Here is a 23,719-nt window from a genome sequence, read left to right on the forward strand (position 1 = left end):
ATGATCATGCATGAGACTGATGACACAATGCTCTCTACGATGGACAGAGAGGGTGATGACGGCACAAGGAGGGGAAAGACGGGGCGGAGCCATTTCTCAATTTGCGCCCAGCGACAAATTGATAAATAGGGCAGCCGGGATGACTGGCGTGCATTTATAGCAGAGGTTTCAAATTTGCGGGGATGCAAATTTGAAATGCATTAACATGCTCCTCCTGCGCTGTTGTGGCGAGGGTGGCTTACTTAATATCGATATCGGAGACGTGCTGGAAACGATTAGCGATCCGAAAATTCCCGTGGACAGGGAGCTTTGAGGGGGATTGGCACCGAGCTCACCAGGTGGCACGAGATGACTAGCGGCTAGGTACTTCTTATCAGAGAGAATGCTGGCGTAGAATTTGATCATGACGCTGATGTCCTCGCGGAGACGCTTGTCTCCCTGCGTAGGAAACTTGGACGCGACACTGAAAAGCAAAGATGAGAATTATATAATTCAAATATCTGACCGCAGACTGACCAATCACAATTCAGTATTGTAGAAATCAGTATAATAAAGAAATGAAACATGCAGTATTTTACCTAAAGTAATCAAAGGCGGTGGAGTAAATCTTTTCTCGGAGGACATTGCGGATGGTGGCGTTGGTCACTACGTCAGAGTGCAGTAAAGCAAGTCCGAGCGTCAACAACCTGTACACAGGAAAATATCATGAGATCTTATTGTAGAATCATTTTCTGCTTGTATTTATGGGACGGACCACAAAAAAAGAAGTGTTAAGAAGTGAAAGATAGTTGTGTTCTTGCTGACCTAAAGCGAGGACCGATGGCAGCCACGTGCCGGTTCAAACTGCCTTTTGGTTCGCCGACATTGAGAGACAACGACCTCTGCAGAAGACTGCCGAAAATCTCCACCTGATCTGCACTGCAGTACTTGGCAATCTCAAACCGCTGTACCAGGAACTGTATGATTGAAAGTAACCAAAACAAATTCATCAAATTAGTGCAAGTATTCTTATTTGTAAGACTAAATGAAATGTGTACGACAGATGATCTCATTTCTCAAGTGCTTTAGAGCTTAGCAATGATGTTTTTTGATAAATTAAAGGTCACCTAAAATTAATTTTTTTTAGATGTATTATTAGTCCCAGGTGTGCCCGAGGACGTGCCTGTGAAGTCTCAGGTCCAAATACTCTACAGATCATTTATTACACCAGTTAAAAAGTGCATTTTTGGGTGTGCAGAAAAAATGCTGTATGTCTCTTTAAATGCAAATGAGCTGCTGCTTCCCTCCCTCCCCATTTACTGTCTGACAAATATCTATACCAAAAACACACAGTTTTTAATAAGGCAATCACCTTACTTCATTGTTGATAATGATGATATGCACTGATGAATTATGTAAAGAAGATTTAAATAGAAATTAAGACCAAACTGTAGTCTTTGGACGATTGTGGGCGGGGCCTGCGCAAAGTGACATCAGTTTGCACAGAAAACACCAACAATTCATCCATGAGACTTTTAAGGTTTTACGGGGATTTAAAACAAAGTAGTTTTTATTATTACAGACTGGTTGTGTACACACACATGTGACACACATTTATGTTCAACATATAAAAGTTAATTTCTCATATTAGGTGACCTTATGTGACCATTCTACTATTTCAATTATCAGGATCTCTTTAAAATCTAAATATTTAACAGTAATTTCTGGAAATTTTATGTGAACAACTGAGTATTTACTGTGAAACAGTATTTTAAATAATTGATTAAAGTGATTTTTCTCTCAAGGTGACTAAAGGCTCAAAGTATCTGTGAAGGAGTGTAAATCCAGTCCTCTCACGACAGGCTTGCTATGAACATGCCGATAAACAAGTTAACAGCCGGTAACCTCGATCCAGATGTAGTGAGGCGTGACGTCGGGGGGACAGGGGATTGGTTGGCTCTCCTCTGATGCAGCGAGGGGGTCGGCCTCAACCTGGGTGTCGGAGAACAACCCCATCTTCAGTTCTACGGTCATCTGCCAGGCACCAGCCATCTCCCGCATGAACTGACATCAGAACAGTGGAGAAAATAATTTAAAATAAATCTGTGTAACAGCTATACTTTGTAAAACAATGCATATGCACATATGGAGTGGACTACCCAACATATATACTACTGACAGGCAGGTATATTGTTGTGGCCAATATTTTTTATTATCAGATTTGGCCAATAAATCTTTTAGTTCCTTAAATTATTTGTTTCAAATGAAAGACACTCAATCTACAACATACAGTAAAATGACCTATCATTATTGACTTTTTCATGTGACGTTAGCTTGTGTTATATCAAACAAAACTCAGCAAAGTCTTACTGTGTGTTCATACCAGACGCGAATGAAGCAAATAAATAAAGTTGGACACTTAAACATTTTGAGTTATTCGCGCATAAAATGTAGATGCAAATACGCTCAATATGCCGGCTTTTGCAAGCTTGTAGTCTCAATATGTATATATATAGCTCAAATTGAGTAAAGAGCCTTTTTTTACAGCTTACCAGATTTTCCAATCTCCTCACTCACTTTCTTCCAAGCAAGGTACTTATTATTCCTGTTTCTATAAAATACAAAAATGTGTCGTACAGCTCCGGGTGTCCACATACAGCGACAATGATTTTGTCCTCCATGTTGTTTCGTATTTCTGCCTCCGCTCACTACGTCGTAATCACGTCACTACTAAAGCAAACTCCTGATTGGTTAACGCGGTGGGAATATCTGCCAAAGTTAATATTTTCAACTTATGCGATGCGCGCAAATCACGCATTACGCACGTAAAATGGCGAAAATGCTCAATTTGCGCAAATCGGGCCATTCACGCATATCGGGCCATTCGCGCAAATCACGTAATTGGCGCAAATCACGTAATTCCCGCAAACACTTCATTTGCACAAACGCATCATTCGCGCAAATCACTTTATTCGCGCAAATCACTTTATTCGCGCAAATCACTTTATTCGCGCAAATCACTTCATTCGCGCAAATCACTTCATCCGCGCAAATCACTTCATCCGCGCAAATCACTTCATCCGCGCAAATCACTTCAATCTGGCAAATTTCGCCGCAGGATGTCTATCGTGTTCAACTTGTGCGATTCGCGCAACTCATGCATTACGCACGTCAAATTGCTAAAATGCTCAATTTGCGCAAATCGGGTCATTTGCGCAAACGCGTCATTCACGCGTAGCTGGCCATTCGCGCAAATCACTTTATTCGCACAAATCAATTTATTCGTGCAAATACTTCAATTGCGCAAATTGCGCCGCAGGATGTCTATCGCGTATAACTTGAGCTTAGCGCTTCATTTGCGTCTGGTATGAACGCACCATCATACATGACCTCACATCGGCCACAATGCTTTCTTGATATTGGCATCAGCCAATAAAAACCACCACACAAGTCCACAAAAGTCTCTTACCGGGACCTCCAGCCCAGTCCTGGCCGCCAGCAGCCACTCCCAGCAGGCTATAGCCGTTTCCATACCGTTCTCTGTGAACATCTTTAATGGAGACCAGCACAGGTGATGTAGTAGCTGGGGATCACACTCTACATGGATGAAAAAACCCTGAATTAAAATTGACTCCATCTAACTCAATGTAAAACTCACTTAATACTACTATTGCAATTTATATGATCTGTGACGTGCCTTTGGAGCTGATCAGCAGGGCGGCCATTTTGAACATGGCCTCAGTGAAGATCTCAGGCTGACTCTGATCCAAAGCTTCACTCATTTGACGAATCAACAGCTTGTTCAGATCTGACGTGCTCTTCGTGGCCTCCGAGAAATGAATCATACCTGCCACCTGCACATGTGAACATTGGATTAACACACACTATTCTAATAAAACAAACCACTTGAACAATTAGCATTAAAAGAGAGAGAGATGTCTGCACCTGTCCAGCATAGCGGTTTCTCAGATTGAGAGAGGCCATGAAGTTTGAATAGTCTTTCTTCACACATGCTGGTCTCTCTGTGAGCTGAGTGGTCTGAAAAAACAGAGAGTTTTACCTACATGAAGTCTTGGTTTTACTGTGCAGGACTGTCACTGAAACAACGTCAATGGCTGACATATTCCTTCAATAACCCACGATGCCAAATCCCACCATACATTTCGTTCGTCATTCTTGTTTCGTTTAGAAATAAATAACATTTTGTAGACACATATCGTGTCCGTCATCTTACACCCAGACTGGTGCTCTGTCGGTTGTATCCGGCGAAGTGCAGGATGCTCTCTGTGGCCATAGCGAGACCCGTGTGCTGGGACAGCCCCGATACCCAGTTCTGGTGTTTATTTAGGTACTCCTGCAAAACACAAAGGTGAGATTATCAGCTCTGTCTTAAAAATCCTAGAGGATGATATTGGTGTCAGAATCTGACCTGTAGATGAGATTTGGTGACAGACGGGGCCCATTTCATGGCCTCTTTCAGGATTTCTCCACAGCGGGCGGCGAAGTCTTTCACTATACTCTACACGAAACATATAACATCACATAACTTGTTAAGAGAGAAAAGACTATTGAACAATGCAAGCAGAAGTGGTGTAGATGTACCTCTCTGGCCTCGTATGTATCAGGCACGGTAATGCGGTATGGGATGTCAGGTATGTCATAATACGGCTGGTCTTTGTGTATGTCCTGAAAGGAAGTGTAAGTTAATCGTGATTTATGAATATTTGTAAAGTAGCTCTGAGTAATGCAGACAAAACCTACAGCGCTTAGTGAAAGAGAGAGAGTCTGCAAGATATCCAACATGGTCTTCAGCACGCGGCCACTCCACAGAAGATGAGGAAAACTACAACATCAAAGACACAATAAGATCCCAAGACAAAGCTGAGCATCTTAAATGTTCATGAAATACAAACTTTAATCCAAACCACAAGTAACACTTGGTTCAACCCACAGTAAAACATCCCATCATTCAAGCTCAAGTTAGGACACTGAAAAATTATCTGTACGTGTCAGAAATGTTTTGCATAACAATGAGCCTGTCCTCCAAAATAAAAGACAAAAGAGGTTGTTTGTGAAAGCGGCTATAAACAAATGCATTTCTGGTGGGCTTAAAAAAAAACGCATGAATCATGACAGTCACCACCGATCAAAATGCGGCTTTGTGAATGTGAATAATTTTTCCAGTATTTAAATCACAAAACTTGCTTTTGCATTCAAGCACAATAAGCGATATAAATTGCACTTAATGCTTACTTTTTATTTGTGTACATGCTGCTTGGTATCGAACCTGCGATCGTCACACCGCTAATGTGAGACTACACACTGAGCTACAGGAATCAGAGTTGCAATGTCCGCTTATAATACGCGACTTTGGGCTTCTTATTTTGGCAAGTCGCATAAAAAAAAATCACGGGTTGCGTTTTTTGGGGCTTATTTAAAAAAAAATAAGGTTGCTTGTTAGGAAAATCTGTCGTTTTCTCAATATCCAATGCATTGAATGACATTGTCTGCTCACAGGTAATATAAGTGCTGTGGTGTAATTCGTAAAAACATCCCACCAAATCCGCCCCCTTCTCCCTCTCATTGGAGAAAATTCATGTTCACCGTGCATGCTTTTTGGGAATCCCAAATGAAAGATTGACATCATAAAACAATCGTGCCGATTTCTGTGCTCATGGTAATCATCGGTTGTCCTATGTCGTACTGTGAGAGAGTTTCAAAGACGTCCGTTTTCCGGGTCTTGCGTCCTACGTTAGTTTTTTGACACTGTCGGAAATTCAGTATGATCAACCTGCGTACTGTTCATCACTAACACATGCCGGTAACGCGTGCTAACATGTGCCGCAGCCATCGCAGCCTCGAATTCAATAGGTGTCATCATCCAACAGTCTACTTGCTTGTCATACCCAAGTTTCAATTATCCATGTTGGACACAGTGTCTTATAAGAGAGCAAAAATCCTGCAGTGTATCCTGGTTTTAATGCTGCATTCACACCAGCCGCGGTAGAGGCGTCAAGCGCGAGTGATTTCAATGTTAAGTCAATCTGAAGACGCTTTGAGGCGCGTCTGGAGGTCTCGTTGTGCAAATGAGGCGTTTAGCGCGGCGCGGTAGATACGTTTCCGCCTCATTCGCGCCTCTAGTTTGAGCGAATTTAGCGTATTGAGCATTGCCACGGCAAACGCGCGAGTTCAAAATTTGAACTTTGGCGGAACCAATCAGGAGCTTGCTCTAGTAGTGACGTGATTACAGGAAGCGAGCGGAGTCGCAGAAGCCTATGGAAGGCCCTCCCATGACACAAATATCAGCATTAATGTCTCGATGACTAGAATTTCACACACGGCTTTCAAGCGCAAATGAAGCGAGTAAACTCAAAATGTTCAAGCCGCAAAATAAACGCGGTAGACGCGATTTTGACGCCTCAATCGCGGCTGGTGTGAACCCACGGTAAGGCGTAAGTTTCTGTTGTATCGCCTGCTGCCAGTAGGGGCGCTAATTTAGAAAACGCTCCTGTGAGTCGTATTTCAGGTAAGTGACAAATGACCGATTTGATTGTACAAGTTGGAGGATAGGTTATGATTCTCTATTAGGAATGTGAAATCAGATTCAGTCTTAAATCAAATCTGTTAGCATAACAGAGATGAACTCACGTCTCCGCAAGACCCGACAGATATTTGTCAGCGACCCGTCGGATTCTCTTGTGAATGTGGTTGAAGTTGACCAATAGGAACTGAGCATGACACTCTAACTCCTCCTCATGAGCTTTGGTCTTGGGCTAGAAAGAATGAAATCACGATTATTTTGGTAAAAATCATAATTGCGATTACTCTGTGACTTTGAAAACATGCATTTATTTAATCTTTTTATCTAGGAAGTGTTACAATCAGTCCCTCCAGAAAAACGTGATTATGTGAACGCATGATTCAATGCATAATCAGCCAGTTTTTCAAATACGCCGCACCTTCGCAGCATAAATTGCAGATTTCTGTGCGCAAAATATGCGGGCTTGCATGATTTTATAATCCCTGCATTTCATAGCAAAAATCACAAATATCTTAGCAGAAATTTTGCATTTACCTCACACAAGCGCAGCCATGTCCCCTGTTGCCATGGGAACGTTATGAAGTGACGTGAACATCATTCAAAAGCTGCAAACAGTTTTTGCAAGTTCCTCATCGCATAAAATTGCATAAATATCCTGCATATTCCATAGCTTTTTTAAAGAAAACGTGCCGCAAGATGAAGGATTTTTGCCCACAACAATCACAAAAAAAAAATCTGTGTTTTTCTGGAAGGATTACACGTGTCAAAGCAGTGCCTTACAAACACATTGGTACAGCGGCACACAATTTATATTTTAATCACACAGTAATTATTTTACTTAAAGGGATACTTCACCGATTTAGCATTCAGCTTTGTATCTGTAGAAACCCGGCAGTATTACTGAATGACCATGTTTCCCTCCCTCATTTCCCCCTGAGAGGAGAGATATCTGCATTTTGGTTCTGCAAAAAAGTCCTCCGATGATGTAATATGACGATTTTTGCATCATCGGAGGACTTTTTTGCAGAACCAAAATGCAGATATCTCTCCTCTCAGGGGGAAATGATGGAGGGAAACATGGTCATTCAGTAATACTGCCGGGTTTCTACAGATACAAAGCTGAATGCTAAATCGGTGAAGTATCCCTTTAAGATTATCTTGTTTTTGTGATTGTTTAAATAAAAAATGTATAATTGCACAGCCCTAATATAAAGTAGAAACGACTCATGAGATTTATTTACCTTGTCAGCCATCATCTGTAGAAATACATCAAAAACTTTATCCCCCACTGCAATGACGCACTGCATCATCCCTGAGAGAAAACACATAAAAAAATATTGAAGTTTTTCATTTCGTCCTAACCAGGATGAGAAGACATTTTTGGTGGGTGGTTGAATAATTGGTGTCAAATTTCTGGCAGTCCCACCTACATGCTGATTGACATAGCGATATTTCTGAATGACCCAATTAAGTAGATTTGATGAACGTATAATACGTGCCGAGAGCATTCAGTTAATATCACTATCCCCTCAAATGTGCTGTGATTTTTTTATCTAAATCTGATGTTGGACAAATGTTATGCGTGAATGGTCTAACTCACCTGATTTGTCTTTCTGGATGGCTCTGTCCTCAAAATAGCGAAACATCACTTGGAATCGATCTGAATCCAGCGAGCGTAACACCCTAAGATAAAAAAGAAATGAGAGGACATTTGACTTCTGCTGTAGGATCTGATAAACGCGTGATGTCGTCAGACTTTCATACCTCATGTATTCCAGCCGATAGACAGACAGCAGGTAAGTGGACATGGCAAAATCCAGTTTATTAATGAGAGCTGCAACTTCAGGAGGAGGATCCAAGAGATTTATGATGGTGCTTCTTAAATCATTCAGCTCAGCCTAAAAATACAACACAAATGTGTAACACACACATGTGTAAGTACACATTTTTATTTCTACTTCAAATAAACCACATTTAACAGGGTTAATAAAGGGCATAATGAATGGTAGTACCGGTGTGACAGTATCGTTCTTCAGAGCCGAGTTATACTGAAGCTCGGAGCGGAGAGGTTCTCCGCTCGGGAACGTCAGCAGCGGTGATTTGGTTGCGATCTCACACACTCCCTCGTACCACTCCTCTGGCCACAGACCTGAAGAACACATCGCCAAAACACAACTAACATGATGTGTACAGAAGCAATATCACAATCATCCATTGAAATATTCAGAGATTAATGTAAATAATAAATGAGAAACATCTGACCTGATCCCTCAACAGCAAAGCCCATGACAACCGAATAAAGCCAGAAATCTCTGAAGAGCTTCTGTAGTCTCGGTTTGGCCTCTTTTATGGGCGGCAAACGTCTGGTCAGCTAAAACAACACATACGATCAGATGAACTGATGACTGGACACTAGGGGTGGCACGGTTCACAAAACCCTCGGTTCGGTTCGTATCACGGTTCTATGGTCACGGTTCTCGGTTCAGTACGGTTCTTGTTGTTATTTTTTCTTTTAATTTTTAACACTCCAGAAATGTATTATCTTATTAATGTATTAATTATCCATAATTTAGGATACAGTATTAAAAAAAGTTATATGGCGGGGAAAGAGTTAAATACTGCAGAGAGAATATGTGGACGAGAGAGAAACACAACGTTTACACCTGTAATATTTAAATCCGTCTCTTTTGTCCACTTTTGACCACTTCTGTCCTGATTACTTTGAGGGGCAATTTCTGAAATAAGATTGCGCAACTTTCACACGCTAGCAAAATGAAACTACGCGGAAATCAGCCGCTTTGTTTTATCAATTAAAGACTAAAAATAGCGCTGAAAACGAAAAGACGTAAAACATTGTGTTCAGTACCTCAGATTAGATAAATGGTCGAAGAGAAGGCGATCTCCTGTGGCTGTTCGAACATATTCAACCCATAGACTGCAGTTCAATCTATTGTTTTATTTCCGCTGTCATCATAGGTAACATGAAATAAAAATATGTTTCCACACACCAAACTTATACGACGCTGGCGCATCCTCCAACTGCGGGCAGACTTCCTTTTCTCTCCCACTTGCCATTTCTACACGTAACATAACCTGCAGTACTTGACACTCCAAACCAGTCACCTCTTCTTTCGCGCGAAAGGGAAACACGCTGAGGTCACATACAGGGCATGAGACTACATTGCGCATGCCATGAACCGTTGAACCGTGCGGCACACACGAGCTCCGAACCGAGACAAGCGAACCGAACGGTTCGGATTTTTTTCATGGACCGTGCCACCCCTACTGGACACGATAATGTACAAAACACTTTATTATACATCCAGAGAGATTCCTATAAATCATCTCTTACCACAGCGATGACTGGAATGAGAACTCCTAAATTACCAGCACTGCTGGATGCCTGAGGACAAAATAAAAAATGTACTTTGTGTGAAAACTTCTATACTCTATATCACTTTAACTTTTTCATCATCATATGGTTTTTTATAATAAACAAGACCCCACAAAACTGTTTTTAAGATCAATGTCTATTGGTTTCTTATCTTATAACGCAACAGAGAAATAATTTGATTTTTATTGCTGATACCTTGAGGGCCGGACCCTTCTCGCTGGCTCTCTCGCTCGCCCGTTTGCCCTCCAGTCCCAGCTGCACAAACAGTTCAAGAAGATTCACCAGCAGCTCATCCACCATCTGCTCCGTCTGCAGGTTCGCTGCGATGTTAGCCAGCGCGTTGATCACGGCCAGAGAACAGTGTCTGTTAACATGTTAAGATGCAATGGTACTGGTTGAAATAATGACCTCAAGTCTTTTTAGGGGTGTAGAAAGTTAAAGGATTAGTTAATTTTCTTAAAAAAAACAGATAATTTACTCAACACCATGTCATCCAAAATGTTGATGTCTTTCTTTGTTCAATCGAGAAGAAATTATGTTTTTTGAGAAAAACAATCCAGGATTTTTCTAATTTTAATGGACTTTAATGGACCCCAACACGTAACAGATTTAATGCAGTTTAAAATTGCAGTTTTAAAGGACTCTAAACGATCCTAAACGAGGCATAAGGGTCTTATCTAGCGAAACGATTGTCATTTTTAAACCACAACTTCTCTTCTTCCTCCGGCTGTGTGACGAGCCAGCGCGACCTCACGTAGTTGCGTAAAAAGGTCACGTGTTACATATATGAAACGCACCTTTGCTGACCATTATAAACAATAAACTGACACAAAGACATTCATTATTATCATTCGACATGCAACAACGTCTGAACGGTCCTCTTTCTCCACACTTGTAAACAGGGCGTAGTTTCGCATTCGTCATCCGTGACCTCACTTGATGTGATGACGTCACACGACCGGAGGAAGAATAGAAGTTGTGGTCTAAAAGTGCATATTTTCTTTCTTGCTAAAAATTACAATCGTTTCGCTAAATAAGACCTTTCTGCATTAAAACTGTTAAGTGTTGGGGTCCATTATGTATTAAAAACATAATTCTTCTTTGAACAAAGAGAGACATCAACATTTTGGATGACGTGGTGGTCAGTAAATTATCTGGATTTTTTTAACTAATCCTTTAACTTAAGTCCTTTTTACACAGACATTATGGTAAAATGCATCCGGGATTTGTCCGGGATTGTTTTATTTTTGGTTCATTCACACAGGAAATAATTTTCCGGAATCTAGATGCCGTAAAGATCCCATAAAGACACTTGTTAGGTTTTTTTCTCCGTAGCGTCTGAAGTTTGCTAATTATCTGTGAGTGGATATTTAAAATCTCCGGATTTAAAGAGCTAAACAATATTTCTAGTTGCGATGACTCAAGTGCATTTTTGTTTATTATAAGCTCATATGAGTGCGAGAGATCCCAAAACATTTACAGGAAGTGTTTGTGTTCACACAGAAGCTTTTCTGACCATTTTAAAGAAATTTTCTGGGACCAAAGTGCTGTGTGAAAGGGATGTTTGATGCAAGCATAAAAAAAGAAACACATTTGTCTTTAGAGTAAAAATCAAACCAGAAAAATGTATTATTTTATTTGTATCACCTGTATCCATGATCTTTGTAGTCTTTGGTGGAGTAAACCATCGAGCTGGCCTTCACACTAATCTGCTGGAACAAGTTCCACACCTCCTGATAAATGTATTGCTGCCAGAATAAAACAAAAGATTAAAGGTTAGCACCATTGGACCAAAACGAAAACGTATCTATCTCACGCAAATTTGCCCGTATGATGTCGTACATCTCCCGTGATGACCATACATCCCAGCTGGTCTATGATTAAAACATCGAGCTGTGATGGAGGCTGACAGAACTTCTGCTGAAGGATTTGAAGTATGGGCACCATAACACGTGGAGTGTCTCTCAAAGCCACAGCAATGTGTCCTAATGTGCGTATGGTGTGATCGGGAATGAGGTGGGCTTCTCTGAGAAAAAGGAACACAAACACGTTTCTCACTTCAAAGCAATTAAATAAAATGAACGCTTGTCATGAGACGTTTAATAAACGATTATAATGATAATAAAAGAACATTTATTTAATTTCATGTTGTGTTTAAACACAATTGAGAGTCTTGAGTTAATAACATACTTATCGTTTTCCTGGGAGATGTACAGGCGGTTTGAGAGACTGGCGAGAAAAGCCTCTACAATGACTGAGTCCATGATCAAACCTGCTTTCAAACCCCTAGATACACACAGGAAAAAAAAGGTTACTTATTACTGACTAGTAACTTATTTCACAAATAGTTTACCATGTAATTCTGTTAGAAAAACATTATCTAAAGCTGAGAGGCTGAACTATATACAAACTGTCCGGTCGTAGGATGAAGCACAAATTTTACAAGCAACAAGATCGTGTTTTAAACATGAAATAAAATGAGATCTTGACACTGTGTCTGAAAAACTATTATGCGTTTTACCTGCAGATGTTGTCGATGGAGATGTCTCTGAGCTGCTCATACATTGACGGCTGACTCTTTTTACTGCTGTGAGAGCTGAAGGTGGACTGCGAGTGTTCATTGGTCACATGGATCTTGATCTCTCCAGTACCTGCTAAAGATTAAGATTCATAAACTTGTCAATCTGATATGTTAATATTTGTGGGTGTTTCATATGTATGCTGGAACAAGCTTGCAGAAGATGAAGATATAAGATTGATGAAGAGGTAAGATGTGGTCCTCACCTGTGGCGTATTGACTGTGGTACTTGTAGAGTTTAACCAACACAGGTGAAGGTACCACCAAAAACTCTTTTAGAGACATAGTGACTGAATGAGCCACTACAGGGAAACGCTCGCACAACCGCCCCAATCCCTGTAATAAACATACACAAACACACACACATACACAGATCAGATATACACATAAACAGCAACAAACACATACAGGCAGAACAACACACACACAGACAAATATACAAAAGCACACACAAAGATAACCACACAAACAAACACAGACAAAGGCAGACACACACACAAAAACACACGTACATACACACACACACACACACACACACACACACACACCTTACTGTATATCTAGGGTTTCATTAATTTACTGAAATGTAATCAGTTTTCTCCTTCTCATTCAATTCATTAGATTCACATATTTTTTTCTGTAATTTGCCATAGATGTGTTTCAGTGTTTGTTTACTATGAGAGGGGGCGGAGCTCAGGGACGTACCTGTAGACAGCATATGAGGAGGGGCATGTGTGCGATGATCACTTTACTGGACGTCTTAGACTGCAGTTTCTCCGACAGCTTGGTGCAGAGGTTCTCCGCGCCTACCAAAAACACCACCACAAACACAACATCAGACAAGTCACATCACACACCACCGATTTCTCTGACAGAGAAACTCACCCTGTTCTTCAGTGACGGCCCAAACCATGAGGTCCACGCAGGCGGCGTTGGCCTGACAGCGGAGTTTGAGCGGGTTCAGTTCATTGTGTAGATACTCCACGTCATGAAGAATCCTCTGAAGCTCAGACTGACTGCTGCTGAACTGCTCCAGGACAAAGTCATGAACCTCCTTAACAAACGACGTCTGGAGATCTAAAAACATGATGTTTTTAATGTTAAATGACAGACTGGATAATAAGATGTATGGGTCAGCTGCAACTATTTGACACTCACCTTTCATGTAGTATAACGTGTCCCTAAGCATTTTAAATATGGCCACATACAGCGGATCACTAAAGGACTTGTAAAAGAGATTCGCTGCTGGATCCGTCTGTGATGAACAACAAATCAGATTAATAAAACAGAACAAACACAAAGCTAAAGTTTCCAAACTAAAAACACAAACCTCCAGCACGTCAGCCATTGTCTGATCCAGCATCTTTAAAAAGGACTCGGACACACACTGCTCCACCTGTCCAGGGTGATAAACACAGATAAATACATGCATATGCTTCAAGTATGGCATGACGGATATAAAACAAGCACTGACCATTTTCAGGAGGCGTCTCAGTAGATCCAGAGGTACGTCAATCTCTTTACTGTTGCTGCCTGTGAAGAGAGGAGACACGGAGAAACTGGAGCTGATGGTGGAGAAATAATAGTCTGGGTCTACAGCGCTGCCATCGGGAAGATATGAACCTGCTGGAGAAAAGGCATTGAGGTTAAGACACATTAAATATTACAAGCACATCTCTGAGTACTGGGAGAGTATTGCGTGCCAACAAGCATTTCATTAAATTCATAGCCCAACCACAAACATCATTATGTATATAGTATGCAAAGCTCAAACCACAATACTTCAAAAACAATATGTCAAACCTGCTGCAATGACAGTGTGCATAATGTTTAAAATAGGGCTGAATGGAATATATTGTAGAGAATTATGATACGATTTAACATGCTAAACTATGCAATATGTGATAGGATAATGCTTAAAGTTTGTAAAATCTACTTTACAATTGACAGAAATGTATATAACAAAAATAAGTTTCACGTTTTTGCTTTTTGTTGATCATCTTACAGATAGATGGCACAGATGGCACACAAGCACAAACTTCTTGTACCGGTCTTTACTAAAGCAATAAGCCCCAAGAAGCAGTGGGTTACCAGTGCCTAAAACCCCCTTAGCTGTAATAAAATGCACTGTAACCGCACTGCTTTGCGGGGCTTATTGCTTTTATAAAACGGTTGCTTAATATGCATAGCAGGATTTCATCAAATAAAACATAAATAAGTTGTAATTATATTACTACAAATATTACTCTTCCGCTAAACAAGTAGTTCCTCAGAATCAAGTGTGAACTGCCATTTTATAATAAAACTTTGACTATACATAAGCTTTTTAACAGATTAAAATCATTCAGTTTAGTGCTGCCTCACGATTTGTTGCGACTAATCGTTTGCAGAATAAAAGTTTTTGTTTACATATTATATGTGTGTGTACTGTGTATAATAATTATGTATATATAAATACACACACATACATGCATAATTTAAATAAAATAAAATAATATATAAATATAAACATGTATATACACATGCAACGTTTCTTAATTATATACATCTATTCTATACATAATTATTATACACAGTACACCCACTTATATTATGTAAACACAAAGTTATTCTGCAAATTATTAGTCACGACTAATCATAAGGCAGCACTAATTCAGTTAACTATTGCTATATTCATATTGTGGTATGCAAATTTTCAATATTATGATAATTACGGTGTGTATATTGACCTGCCCTAGTATGAAAGCAAACAGCACGTCAGAGGAGTCTGTGATAAGAAAATGTTAAAATGGGTTGTATGTCCTGCTATGTCCAAACTTTTAAAGTATGAAACGACAGCAGGATCGACACACTCAGATATTATTTACAATTACCTTCGAAAAAAGGAGCAGAGGGGTCAGACGGTGAACTGGGAGGAAGCCCGGCACGCTCAGGACTGGCCTATGTGAAAGAAAGCAGGCAACATCAGATCATTTATTTTAACCCATCATCATTAATCATTTGTCACACATTACATCAAACAGCTAATTGACAATCCCTCCAAAAATTGTATGCTTAAGCATTTATTGAAATTAAGTTTTTGATCACACCATTTGGATTGAGCGTATTTGCACACTTTCGTTTAAAAGATGCATGCAGGCGCCCACTGCTCGTGTAAAACAGAAATGAACATTGATACCTGCTGAGAGATGCTGGCCACGCTGCTGGTTTTGCGGCGCAGTGTGTCGCTCTGGCAGACGGCGAGGAAAGAGCTCGGAAGGATGGAGCGGAAATCGTTGAAGGACCTCCGTCTTATCACCTCCGTCCCCTCTGTGAACAAAGGCTGTGGGTTCGCCCGCGGGAACAGCTTGGACAGCAGGGGCTCTTCAGTGTTGCTGTAGCGGCCGAAGGCTCGAACCGCCCCGAGCAAACAGGGCGCAGTGTATTTACACTGGAATTCTGCAGATATCAGACATAATGGATCTTTAAAATTAATATAATATATAAATATATAAAGTTAACATGATATTAAAAATCTTTTGAAATATCTTACTAAAAATTTCTGGTATGTTACTCATATCAGAGCAAATAAAAAGTTGCAAAAATGTTTCTGCTAATATAAAAAAGTTTCAAGAGTTGGGAAAACAACATGTCTATGCAATCGACCAAACAAATATATCCTGTGAAATAAAATAAAATCTTATGCTGCGTGCACACCAAACGCAAAGCATCGTGTTCCTCACTATAAATTACTTGTGGGATTTCACTTCGTGTCATGCAAACTTTTTGCTTAAGTTGAATATTTCCGACTTGCGCAAAGATGCTTTGAGGCAAATAGCACGTGTTTGTGTCACAATCGTGCCATTCGCATCATCCCGTGCGTGTTCGCATCTTTGCATTGACTTTGTATATAATCTACTTGCGCAATTCGTTGAATTCGCATTTGGTGTGTACGCCCCATTACTGTTACATTTTTTATGTTACAAAAGGGATTTCATGCGTTTGTTTGTGGTGCAGAAAGACACAGACCTTTATCTTGACCTTCAATGTTCTGACATGTTTCCAGCAGAACCTGCATGAGATTCATCACAGCTTCCAGAATCTGACAGAGATATGAAAGAAAAAGGGAATCGATCAGTGCTGTTCTCATATTTATTTTCATCTGAAATTTCAGTCTGTTTAAATATGTCATACTGTTGTGAAACTGAACTACTGAAATATGGTCTTAAATGGGGCTGTGCAAACTACGGTCTGTGTAATAAATGCCGCTCCATCTGAAAGCAGCTGATGGCAATTTAATACTAATCACAGAACCGGCTTTACTGATGACACGCGCATGATAATCGCAGTCGATTTTTTGCACAGGCTGTTAATGCATAATGGAAAGCGAAGATATTCCATCTCTCCAAATTAAATGAATGCAAATTTCCTGAATCAACATCGGCAAATGGCGCACCTGGATTCGCATGGACTCGTCCATCTGGGCGACGTCTGAGAGCATCGTCACCAAACAAAAGGAGAAATTCTCGGCAACAGGAAGCGTGTCTGAAAACACAAGTGAGACCTCCATTCATGAGCAGCGGAGCGTTAAATAACAAGATGTGATAAGAAAGGATAAAGTTACTAACCTCTTCCTCTTCTCTCTGAGGACTCTTCGATCCATTGCACCCTTGGCAATCCCCTCAGCAGACTCAGCAAATATGGGACAATAGTGTCTTTGTGCTGTAGACGTACATAAACACACAATGCAGAAATGCACATTACTGTTTTTTATAGTCGAGATAAACTGAACATCAAACAATTCTGTAATATTAAACCAGGTGTATCCCACTAAGGCTAACCAGTACCTGCAAGTCAGACTCCACCAGAAAAATGCCCAAAGCGATCACAGCATCTCTCCTCCTCTCATCCAACTGGAAGACACCACGAATGTCCACGGGACACATGCATTGTAGCTTCTGAACCTACAGTACACATACAGGGTGGAGATTCAAATAATCTTCAGCACTCAAAATTTGAAGAAATATTATATGTGGGTATATAAATGTTGTACTAGCGTGTTTTATCAAAAAACTTCAACCAAACCTTTATTTTGTGGTAAACACTGTGTTCAAAATAAAGGAACAGTAACCATTGTAGCACAAAAGAAGATTACAATAAAAAGTTTTCAGTTGTCAAAATTGTATGAAGTACTTTATCATGATTCATGTCTGAGACTGCAGGACATCACTATGATTTCTTCCACATTTCAGTAACTGTTGTGAGTTTCTTAACCATAACTTTGTTGCCAAGAACTTTCTAGATATTTTCCATTTTGAATTAAAACAGGACTTTCGACATGCAGGCCATTTTACGGTGCAAAAAATAACTCTTTTACTTATTTTTTTTGTCTTGTTTTCAGTACAAATATCTAAAAATCCTTAAATCAATATGTGTTTTTTGAAAAGCAAAATGACCTAAGAAAATAAGTCTAGTTTTTACACAAAAAATATACAATTTAAGTGAGTTTGAGCTTAAAACAAGCAAAACAATCTGCCAATGAGGTAAGACATTTATTCTTGAATTTTTCTTGAATTAAGTGATTTTTTTTTGCTTGTTTAAAGCAAAATTTCACTTAAATGTTATGTTTTTTGTCTAAAAACTAGACTTATTTTCTTAGGTCATTTTGCTCATCAAGAAAATGCATTCTTAATTTAATATTTTTTAAAAACAAGACAGAAGTATTTTTTGCAGTGTATTATCTCATTATTTTTAGCTTGAAGGACCTGTTTCACCCATTTTGCAGTGTGGCCGTAGGCATATTTTCCTACATGAAAATTGCAGGTTGATTGAGAGATGTTTGCAGGGCAAGAACCACATGTTGCCAATGAAGGTCCTGATAAATATTTGCATTCACTCTGCCATGTCCATTTAGCTGTATAAAAGGCCCAACCATCCCCAAAATCCCCATGACACTTTATAACCTAACATAATGTTCCCAATAAATTAGACTTGTTTTCATCACTACAGTGAACTTTAGAGGAGTTTTTCTTTGTCTGAACAACTTGTTCCTCTCTAAATATCACCCATGCATGCATAATGAAATCTCTTAAACATACTAATAATAGTAGTAAATCCCAATACAAAAGTTTCCCTCTGAGTAGATTAAGATCAAATGTCATGGACGTAATGGAAACACACCTGAATCTCTATACATTATCACATACAAATAAACAAGAAGAGAGCACATATTTTTTTACATATTTAGTTCCTATTTAGAAGTTGATCATATGACAGTAAATGTTAAATAGCTCTTTTAAACACTGTTTGAATTTGCCATACACTCATTGTTGACAAGAAGTTTTTTCAAAGACGTAGTAAAGCATGTCGTTTTTTGTGTAAAGATCCACCCTGTCTGGTTTACCATGTTCTGTCAGATATTAACAAAAAAACAGAAGCAATTCAAGACTGACTGGTTTTATAACCAAACATATGTGCCAGACTAAATGTATATAAGCTTTACATACAGATTGTATAAGTATTATATATAACAATTTAGGAAGCATAGTTTTTAAAATATATTATTCACAAGTAAATAGAGTCTTGTCTGAGCAAAGTTTAAATATAACTGTGGTGTGACTGATGTAATTGTGTTAAATGATTCAACACTGACAGATTTATAAATGTATATTTTACATTACTTCATGTATTATGTACAATTATTACAATAATTTACTGTCTGCGACTTGACAACTGTAACTGAGCAACAAATTCATTATTATATTATAGTTTGATTTAACCTATACTCCAAATCATGACACACTTATAATAATATCGTAAATATCTTCACATCAGGGTTTATAAAGGGAAGGATGAACTGCTAAATCAGTGACTTCACAAGTAATGTCGTGTGATTTTAATTACTATCAGGACAGGAAAGTTTAATATAAACAAAATAAGTCAGCGCTAATATGAGAGTTTGTATTAAATGTCGTTTTGTTTTGGTTGTTAGCTGTTAGCTTCAGATGCTAATAGGAAGTGAATCTCTCACCTTGTCGATGGGAGCGGGCCGATGAGCAGCCAGAGAGCGCGCGAGAGACAGCACAGTATTAAAATAAAAACCTCTCGACGTCCCCTTCCAAGACATTGTTCATTTATTTATAAAACAACAAACAAATATTTACATCTTAAAATGAAACGCTCATCTACTGAGAGCGGATGAGAGCTGCGAGTACGGAGAGTCTGAAGGGACATTTGACAAGGTCAATGCTACGAGCGCGAGCATCATACACACAACACTGAGGAGAATTAATATATCGAGATAAATATTTCATTTATACAGAAGAACTATGCGTTAGCTATATCTAAACATAATTACAGTGCATTGAAAATGCGCTGTACTGTTCTTACTGGGCTTTTTATTATTATTATTATTATTATTCTTCCAACCAAATTTCCGCAATTAATACGGCTCGAACCGCTTAACTTAGAAACTTCATTCAAACTCTCAAACGTGCGGACTATTCGGGAATAGTGTGCTATGACTTTTATAAGCGATCGGGGGTACGGTCTTTGCCCCAGGGGCGAAAAAGCAGCCGAAAAATCCCATTGACTTAACATGGAGACAAACTTTGACGAGTCGTAGCTCAGACCTAGAATTTCACAGAAACTTGTGACTTGCCACATTTGAAGAGGCTGGCAGGCTCTGTAAGAACATACCTCACAATGGGGTGTAAGTTGTACCCCTGGGGTGTAAGAGGTCCCCAAATTTCCCCATAGACTTATAATGGGGCAGGAATCATGCCCATATAAGGAACTAAAAACGTCCCGGATGGGATATCTTTGCAGCGCAGTGTCATAGAAACATAGAGACAGAGCGCCGCGGGTCATAACCTGAAAACCACGCCCACCGGGGGGGAAAACAATCCAACCGTCTCCATTGACTTTGTATTGCGAGAGGCTGCCTCCTTGTCATTTCTGGCTTATAACAAAAAACAGAATAATGCCTAAAAACTGCTGTGTGACAATATCTACAGCTAACAAGCCAAAGAACCCAGAAATAAGTTTTTATAAGCTGTCGAGCCGTAAAACCCTGTCTTTAAGGAGAATAAAGTGGATTGCCGACTACGTTTCCCCCTATTGGACGCAGTTCTACTAATAGTATTACTATGAAAAGTTGCCTGTTTCCATTTTTGTGTCTTTAAACGCTCGTTTTTGGGGTCGACAGCTTATAAAAACTTATTTACAGATTAAAATTAAAAACAGAATAATACATAAAAGCTGCTGTGTGACAAGGTGTACAGCTAAAAAGCCAAAAAACCCAGAAATAAGTTTTTTTTAAGCTGTCGACCTCATAAAACGAGCGTTTAAAGAAACAAAAGTGAAAACAGGCAACTTTTCATAGTACTTCTATTAGTAGAACTGCGTCCACTAGGGGGAAACGTAGTCGGCGATCCACTTTATTCTCCTTAAAAGCTGGGTTTTACGGCTCGACAGCTTATAAAAACTTATTTCTGGGTTCTTTGGCTTGTTAGCTGTAGATATTGTCACACAGCAGTTTTTAGGCATTATTCTGTTTTTTGTTATAAGCCAGAAATGACAAGGAGGCAGCCTCTCGCAATACAAAGTCAATGGAGACGGTTGGATTGTTTTCCCCCCCGGTGGGCGTGGTTTTCAAATTTGCATATCGACGCTCTGTCTCTATGGGGGTGGGCTCATTTTACTCAGGCATCCAATCAGTCCCTTAGGATCCTTATTGAGCTATCAAGCCACGCCCCTAGCAACCATTTTGGGCACCCTAGCAACATCTCCCATAGACTGCAATTATAAAATGCCCAGATGGATATCTTTGCAGCACAGTGTCACAGAGACATGGGGGTGGGCTCATTTTACTCAGGCATCCAATCAGTCTCTCACCATCCTTATTGAGGTATTAAGCCACGCCCCTAGCAACCAAATATGAGCAGCCTAGCAACATAATAAACAAAGCCTTATATCTCTGGATCCGGACATCATAGAGACATGGGGGTTGGGTCTTTGGGTCATATTAGCTTCATGCTAGCTTCATGCTAAGTCATGCTAGCTTCGTGCTAGTTTCATGCTAGCTTTATGCTAATTTCATAATAAATCTTGCTAACTTAATGCTAAATCATGCTAGCTTCATGTTAAATCTTGTTAGCTTCATGCTAAATCATGCTAGCTTCATGCTAATCATGCTAGCATCATCTTAATCATGCTAGCATCATGCTAATAATGCTAGGATCATGCTAATTTCATGCTAAATTCATGCTAACTTCATGGTAATCATGCTAGCATCATGCTAGCTTCATGCAAATTATGCTAGCTTCATGCTAATCATGCTAGCATCGTGCTAGCTTCATGCTAATCATGCTAGCATCGTGCTAGCTTCATGCTAATCATGCTAGCATCGTGCTAGCTTCATGCTAATCATGCTAGCATCGTGCTAGCTTCATGCTAATCATGCTAGCATCGTGCTAGCTTCATGCTAATCATGCTAGCATCGTGCTAGCTTCATGCTAATCATGCTAGCATCGTGCTAGCTTCATGCTAATCATGCTAGCATCGTGCTAGCTTCATGCTAATCATGCTAGCATCGTGCTAGCTTCATGCTAATCATGCTAGCATCGTGCTAGCTTCATGCTAATCATATTAGCATCGTGCTAGCTTCATGCTAATCATGCTAGCATCGTGCTAGCTTCATGCTAATCATGCTAGCATCGTGCTAGCTTCATGCTAATCATGCTAGCATCGTGCTAGCTTCATGCTAATCATGCTAGCATAGCATGATGCTAATCATGCTAGCATCGTGCTAGCTTCATGCTAATCATGCTAGCATCGTGCTAGCTTCATGCTAATCATGCTAGCTTCATGCTAATCATGCTAGCATCGTGCTAGCTTCATGCTAGCTTCATGCTAATCATGCTAGCATCGTGCTAGCTTCATGCTTATCATGCTAGCATCGTGTTAGCTTCATGCTAATCATGCTAGCTTTATGCTAATCATGCTAGCATCATGCTAATCATGCTAGCTTCATGCTAGCTTCATGCTAATCATGCTAGCATCATGCTAACGTCATGCTGAATCATGCTAATCATGCTAGCATCATATTTCATCATGATAACTTTTTTAAATCATGCTAGCTTCACACTAAAACATGTCAACAGCCAGGTAAACTACTAGACTCAATTTCTTTTACATTTCTGTCAATCAACTTTTTGCATTTTCATGCACTGGTAATTCCTTGGGAATTGCATATCTAGTTATTATATTTTATTGTATAATATCTTATATATATAATTTATTATTTATAATTTTGCACAATTATTTTTAAGATACCCATTCGGCAAAACATATATTTTCAAATATAATTTTAAATATAGGCCTATTAAAAAATGTACAAAATATTTCTTTAATGAAATATATTTTGAAATATTTTTAAAAAATTAATATAATTTGAGCCATTTATAATATATTTGGAAAAAAACTTTGTATGTTACACACCTGTAAACAAAAGATTTTAAAGTTTTTAAAAGATTAAAATTAAATATATTCTCAATTGCAAACATATCATTTTATATGTTATACATACTTATACATTTTATGCTTATATTTCATAGATTTTATACCAACTTTTATATTTTGGCCAGGAAAATTAGTTTTTTGACATATGGGTTGTTAAATTGTAACTAAATACATTTTCAAATTTAAAAATATATTTAATTAGCCTTTACTTTCTACAAAATTTAGCATTCAGAAAAATTCACCACAGAAATATATTTTTTGCTGTATGGGTAAACTTACATAAAATAATTAAAAGTTATATATTATAGTATTAGATAAGCTTAAGTATAAATAAAATTGTATTAATATGAACAAAACAATTACAGATGATATCATTGGAGAAAATCTTGTTTTATACGCCTCTCTAAATATATCAAACACTACAGATTTTATACATTTTCATTCAAAAATTTTAAGGTCACTTCACTGAAATTTCCTTATTTAATTTTTAAAAAATCTGAATATTGATCTAAACTTAAAAAAATATTTTGACACAAAAAATACATAAAATGACATAAAAGCAGCCTAAATCCTTCAAAACACATAACTTCCCAATATCCAAATATCCCAATGTTAAATGCATTGTATTGGGCTAATTAAAATGTCTTGCACCCAGTTTATTTCTACCTAATTTATGGGGAAAAAACAAGACAGATTCATTTTACGGTCAGCATCATTTATTCCAAAT

The 23,719-nt window shown here is 38.9% G+C and overlaps 1 protein-coding gene across 4 annotated transcripts in view; it reads right to left on the reverse strand.

Moving 5' to 3' along the window:
- pi4kaa (phosphatidylinositol 4-kinase, catalytic, alpha a) overlaps positions 1-19,712 on the reverse strand; it is a 35,837-nt gene extending 16,125 nt beyond the window's left edge. Inside the window, exons 1-36 of one of the 4 annotated variants that reach the window (XM_065263763.1) lie at positions 19,502-19,712; positions 17,319-17,435; positions 17,100-17,193; positions 16,928-17,016; positions 16,501-16,573; positions 15,671-15,930; positions 15,366-15,432; positions 13,967-14,115; positions 13,823-13,888; positions 13,651-13,747; positions 13,378-13,569; positions 13,198-13,298; positions 12,699-12,828; positions 12,436-12,568; positions 12,105-12,200; positions 11,757-11,940; positions 11,562-11,662; positions 10,110-10,278; positions 9,873-9,923; positions 8,783-8,891; positions 8,533-8,669; positions 8,285-8,418; positions 8,121-8,203; positions 7,762-7,832; positions 6,628-6,752; positions 4,741-4,822; positions 4,582-4,665; positions 4,409-4,498; positions 4,214-4,333; positions 3,925-4,017; positions 3,677-3,833; positions 3,449-3,576; positions 1,885-2,043; positions 805-956; positions 579-686; positions 336-463 (exon numbers count right to left, since the gene is read on the reverse strand). In XM_065263763.1, coding sequence (XP_065119835.1) covers positions 336-463; positions 579-686; positions 805-956; positions 1,885-2,043; positions 3,449-3,576; positions 3,677-3,833; positions 3,925-4,017; positions 4,214-4,333; positions 4,409-4,498; positions 4,582-4,665; positions 4,741-4,822; positions 6,628-6,752; positions 7,762-7,832; positions 8,121-8,203; positions 8,285-8,418; positions 8,533-8,669; positions 8,783-8,891; positions 9,873-9,923; positions 10,110-10,278; positions 11,562-11,662; positions 11,757-11,940; positions 12,105-12,200; positions 12,436-12,568; positions 12,699-12,828; positions 13,198-13,298; positions 13,378-13,569; positions 13,651-13,747; positions 13,823-13,888; positions 13,967-14,115; positions 15,366-15,432; positions 15,671-15,930; positions 16,501-16,573; positions 16,928-17,016; positions 17,100-17,193; positions 17,319-17,435; positions 19,502-19,597 — 4,225 coding nt within the window. In that variant the 5' untranslated portion in view covers positions 19,598-19,712. Of the gene's footprint in view, positions 1-242; positions 464-578; positions 687-804; positions 957-1,884; positions 2,044-3,448; positions 3,577-3,676; positions 3,834-3,924; positions 4,018-4,213; positions 4,334-4,408; positions 4,499-4,581; positions 4,666-4,740; positions 4,823-6,627; positions 6,753-7,761; positions 7,833-8,120; positions 8,204-8,284; positions 8,419-8,532; positions 8,670-8,782; positions 8,892-9,872; positions 9,924-10,109; positions 10,279-11,561; positions 11,663-11,756; positions 11,941-12,104; positions 12,201-12,435; positions 12,569-12,698; positions 12,829-13,197; positions 13,299-13,377; positions 13,570-13,650; positions 13,748-13,822; positions 13,889-13,966; positions 14,119-15,365; positions 15,433-15,670; positions 15,931-16,500; positions 16,574-16,927; positions 17,017-17,099; positions 17,194-17,318; positions 17,436-19,501 lie in introns of all 4 variants that reach the window. The other 3 variants (XM_065263751.1, XM_065263760.1, XM_065263748.1) reach the window with 3 other exon arrangements.
- Positions 19,713-23,719: the final 4,007 nt, after the last annotated feature.

The sequence above is a fragment of the Paramisgurnus dabryanus genome, chromosome 10 (genome assembly GCF_030506205.2).
Source record: "Paramisgurnus dabryanus chromosome 10, PD_genome_1.1, whole genome shotgun sequence".
Lineage (NCBI taxonomy): Eukaryota > Metazoa > Chordata > Actinopteri > Cypriniformes > Cobitidae > Paramisgurnus > Paramisgurnus dabryanus.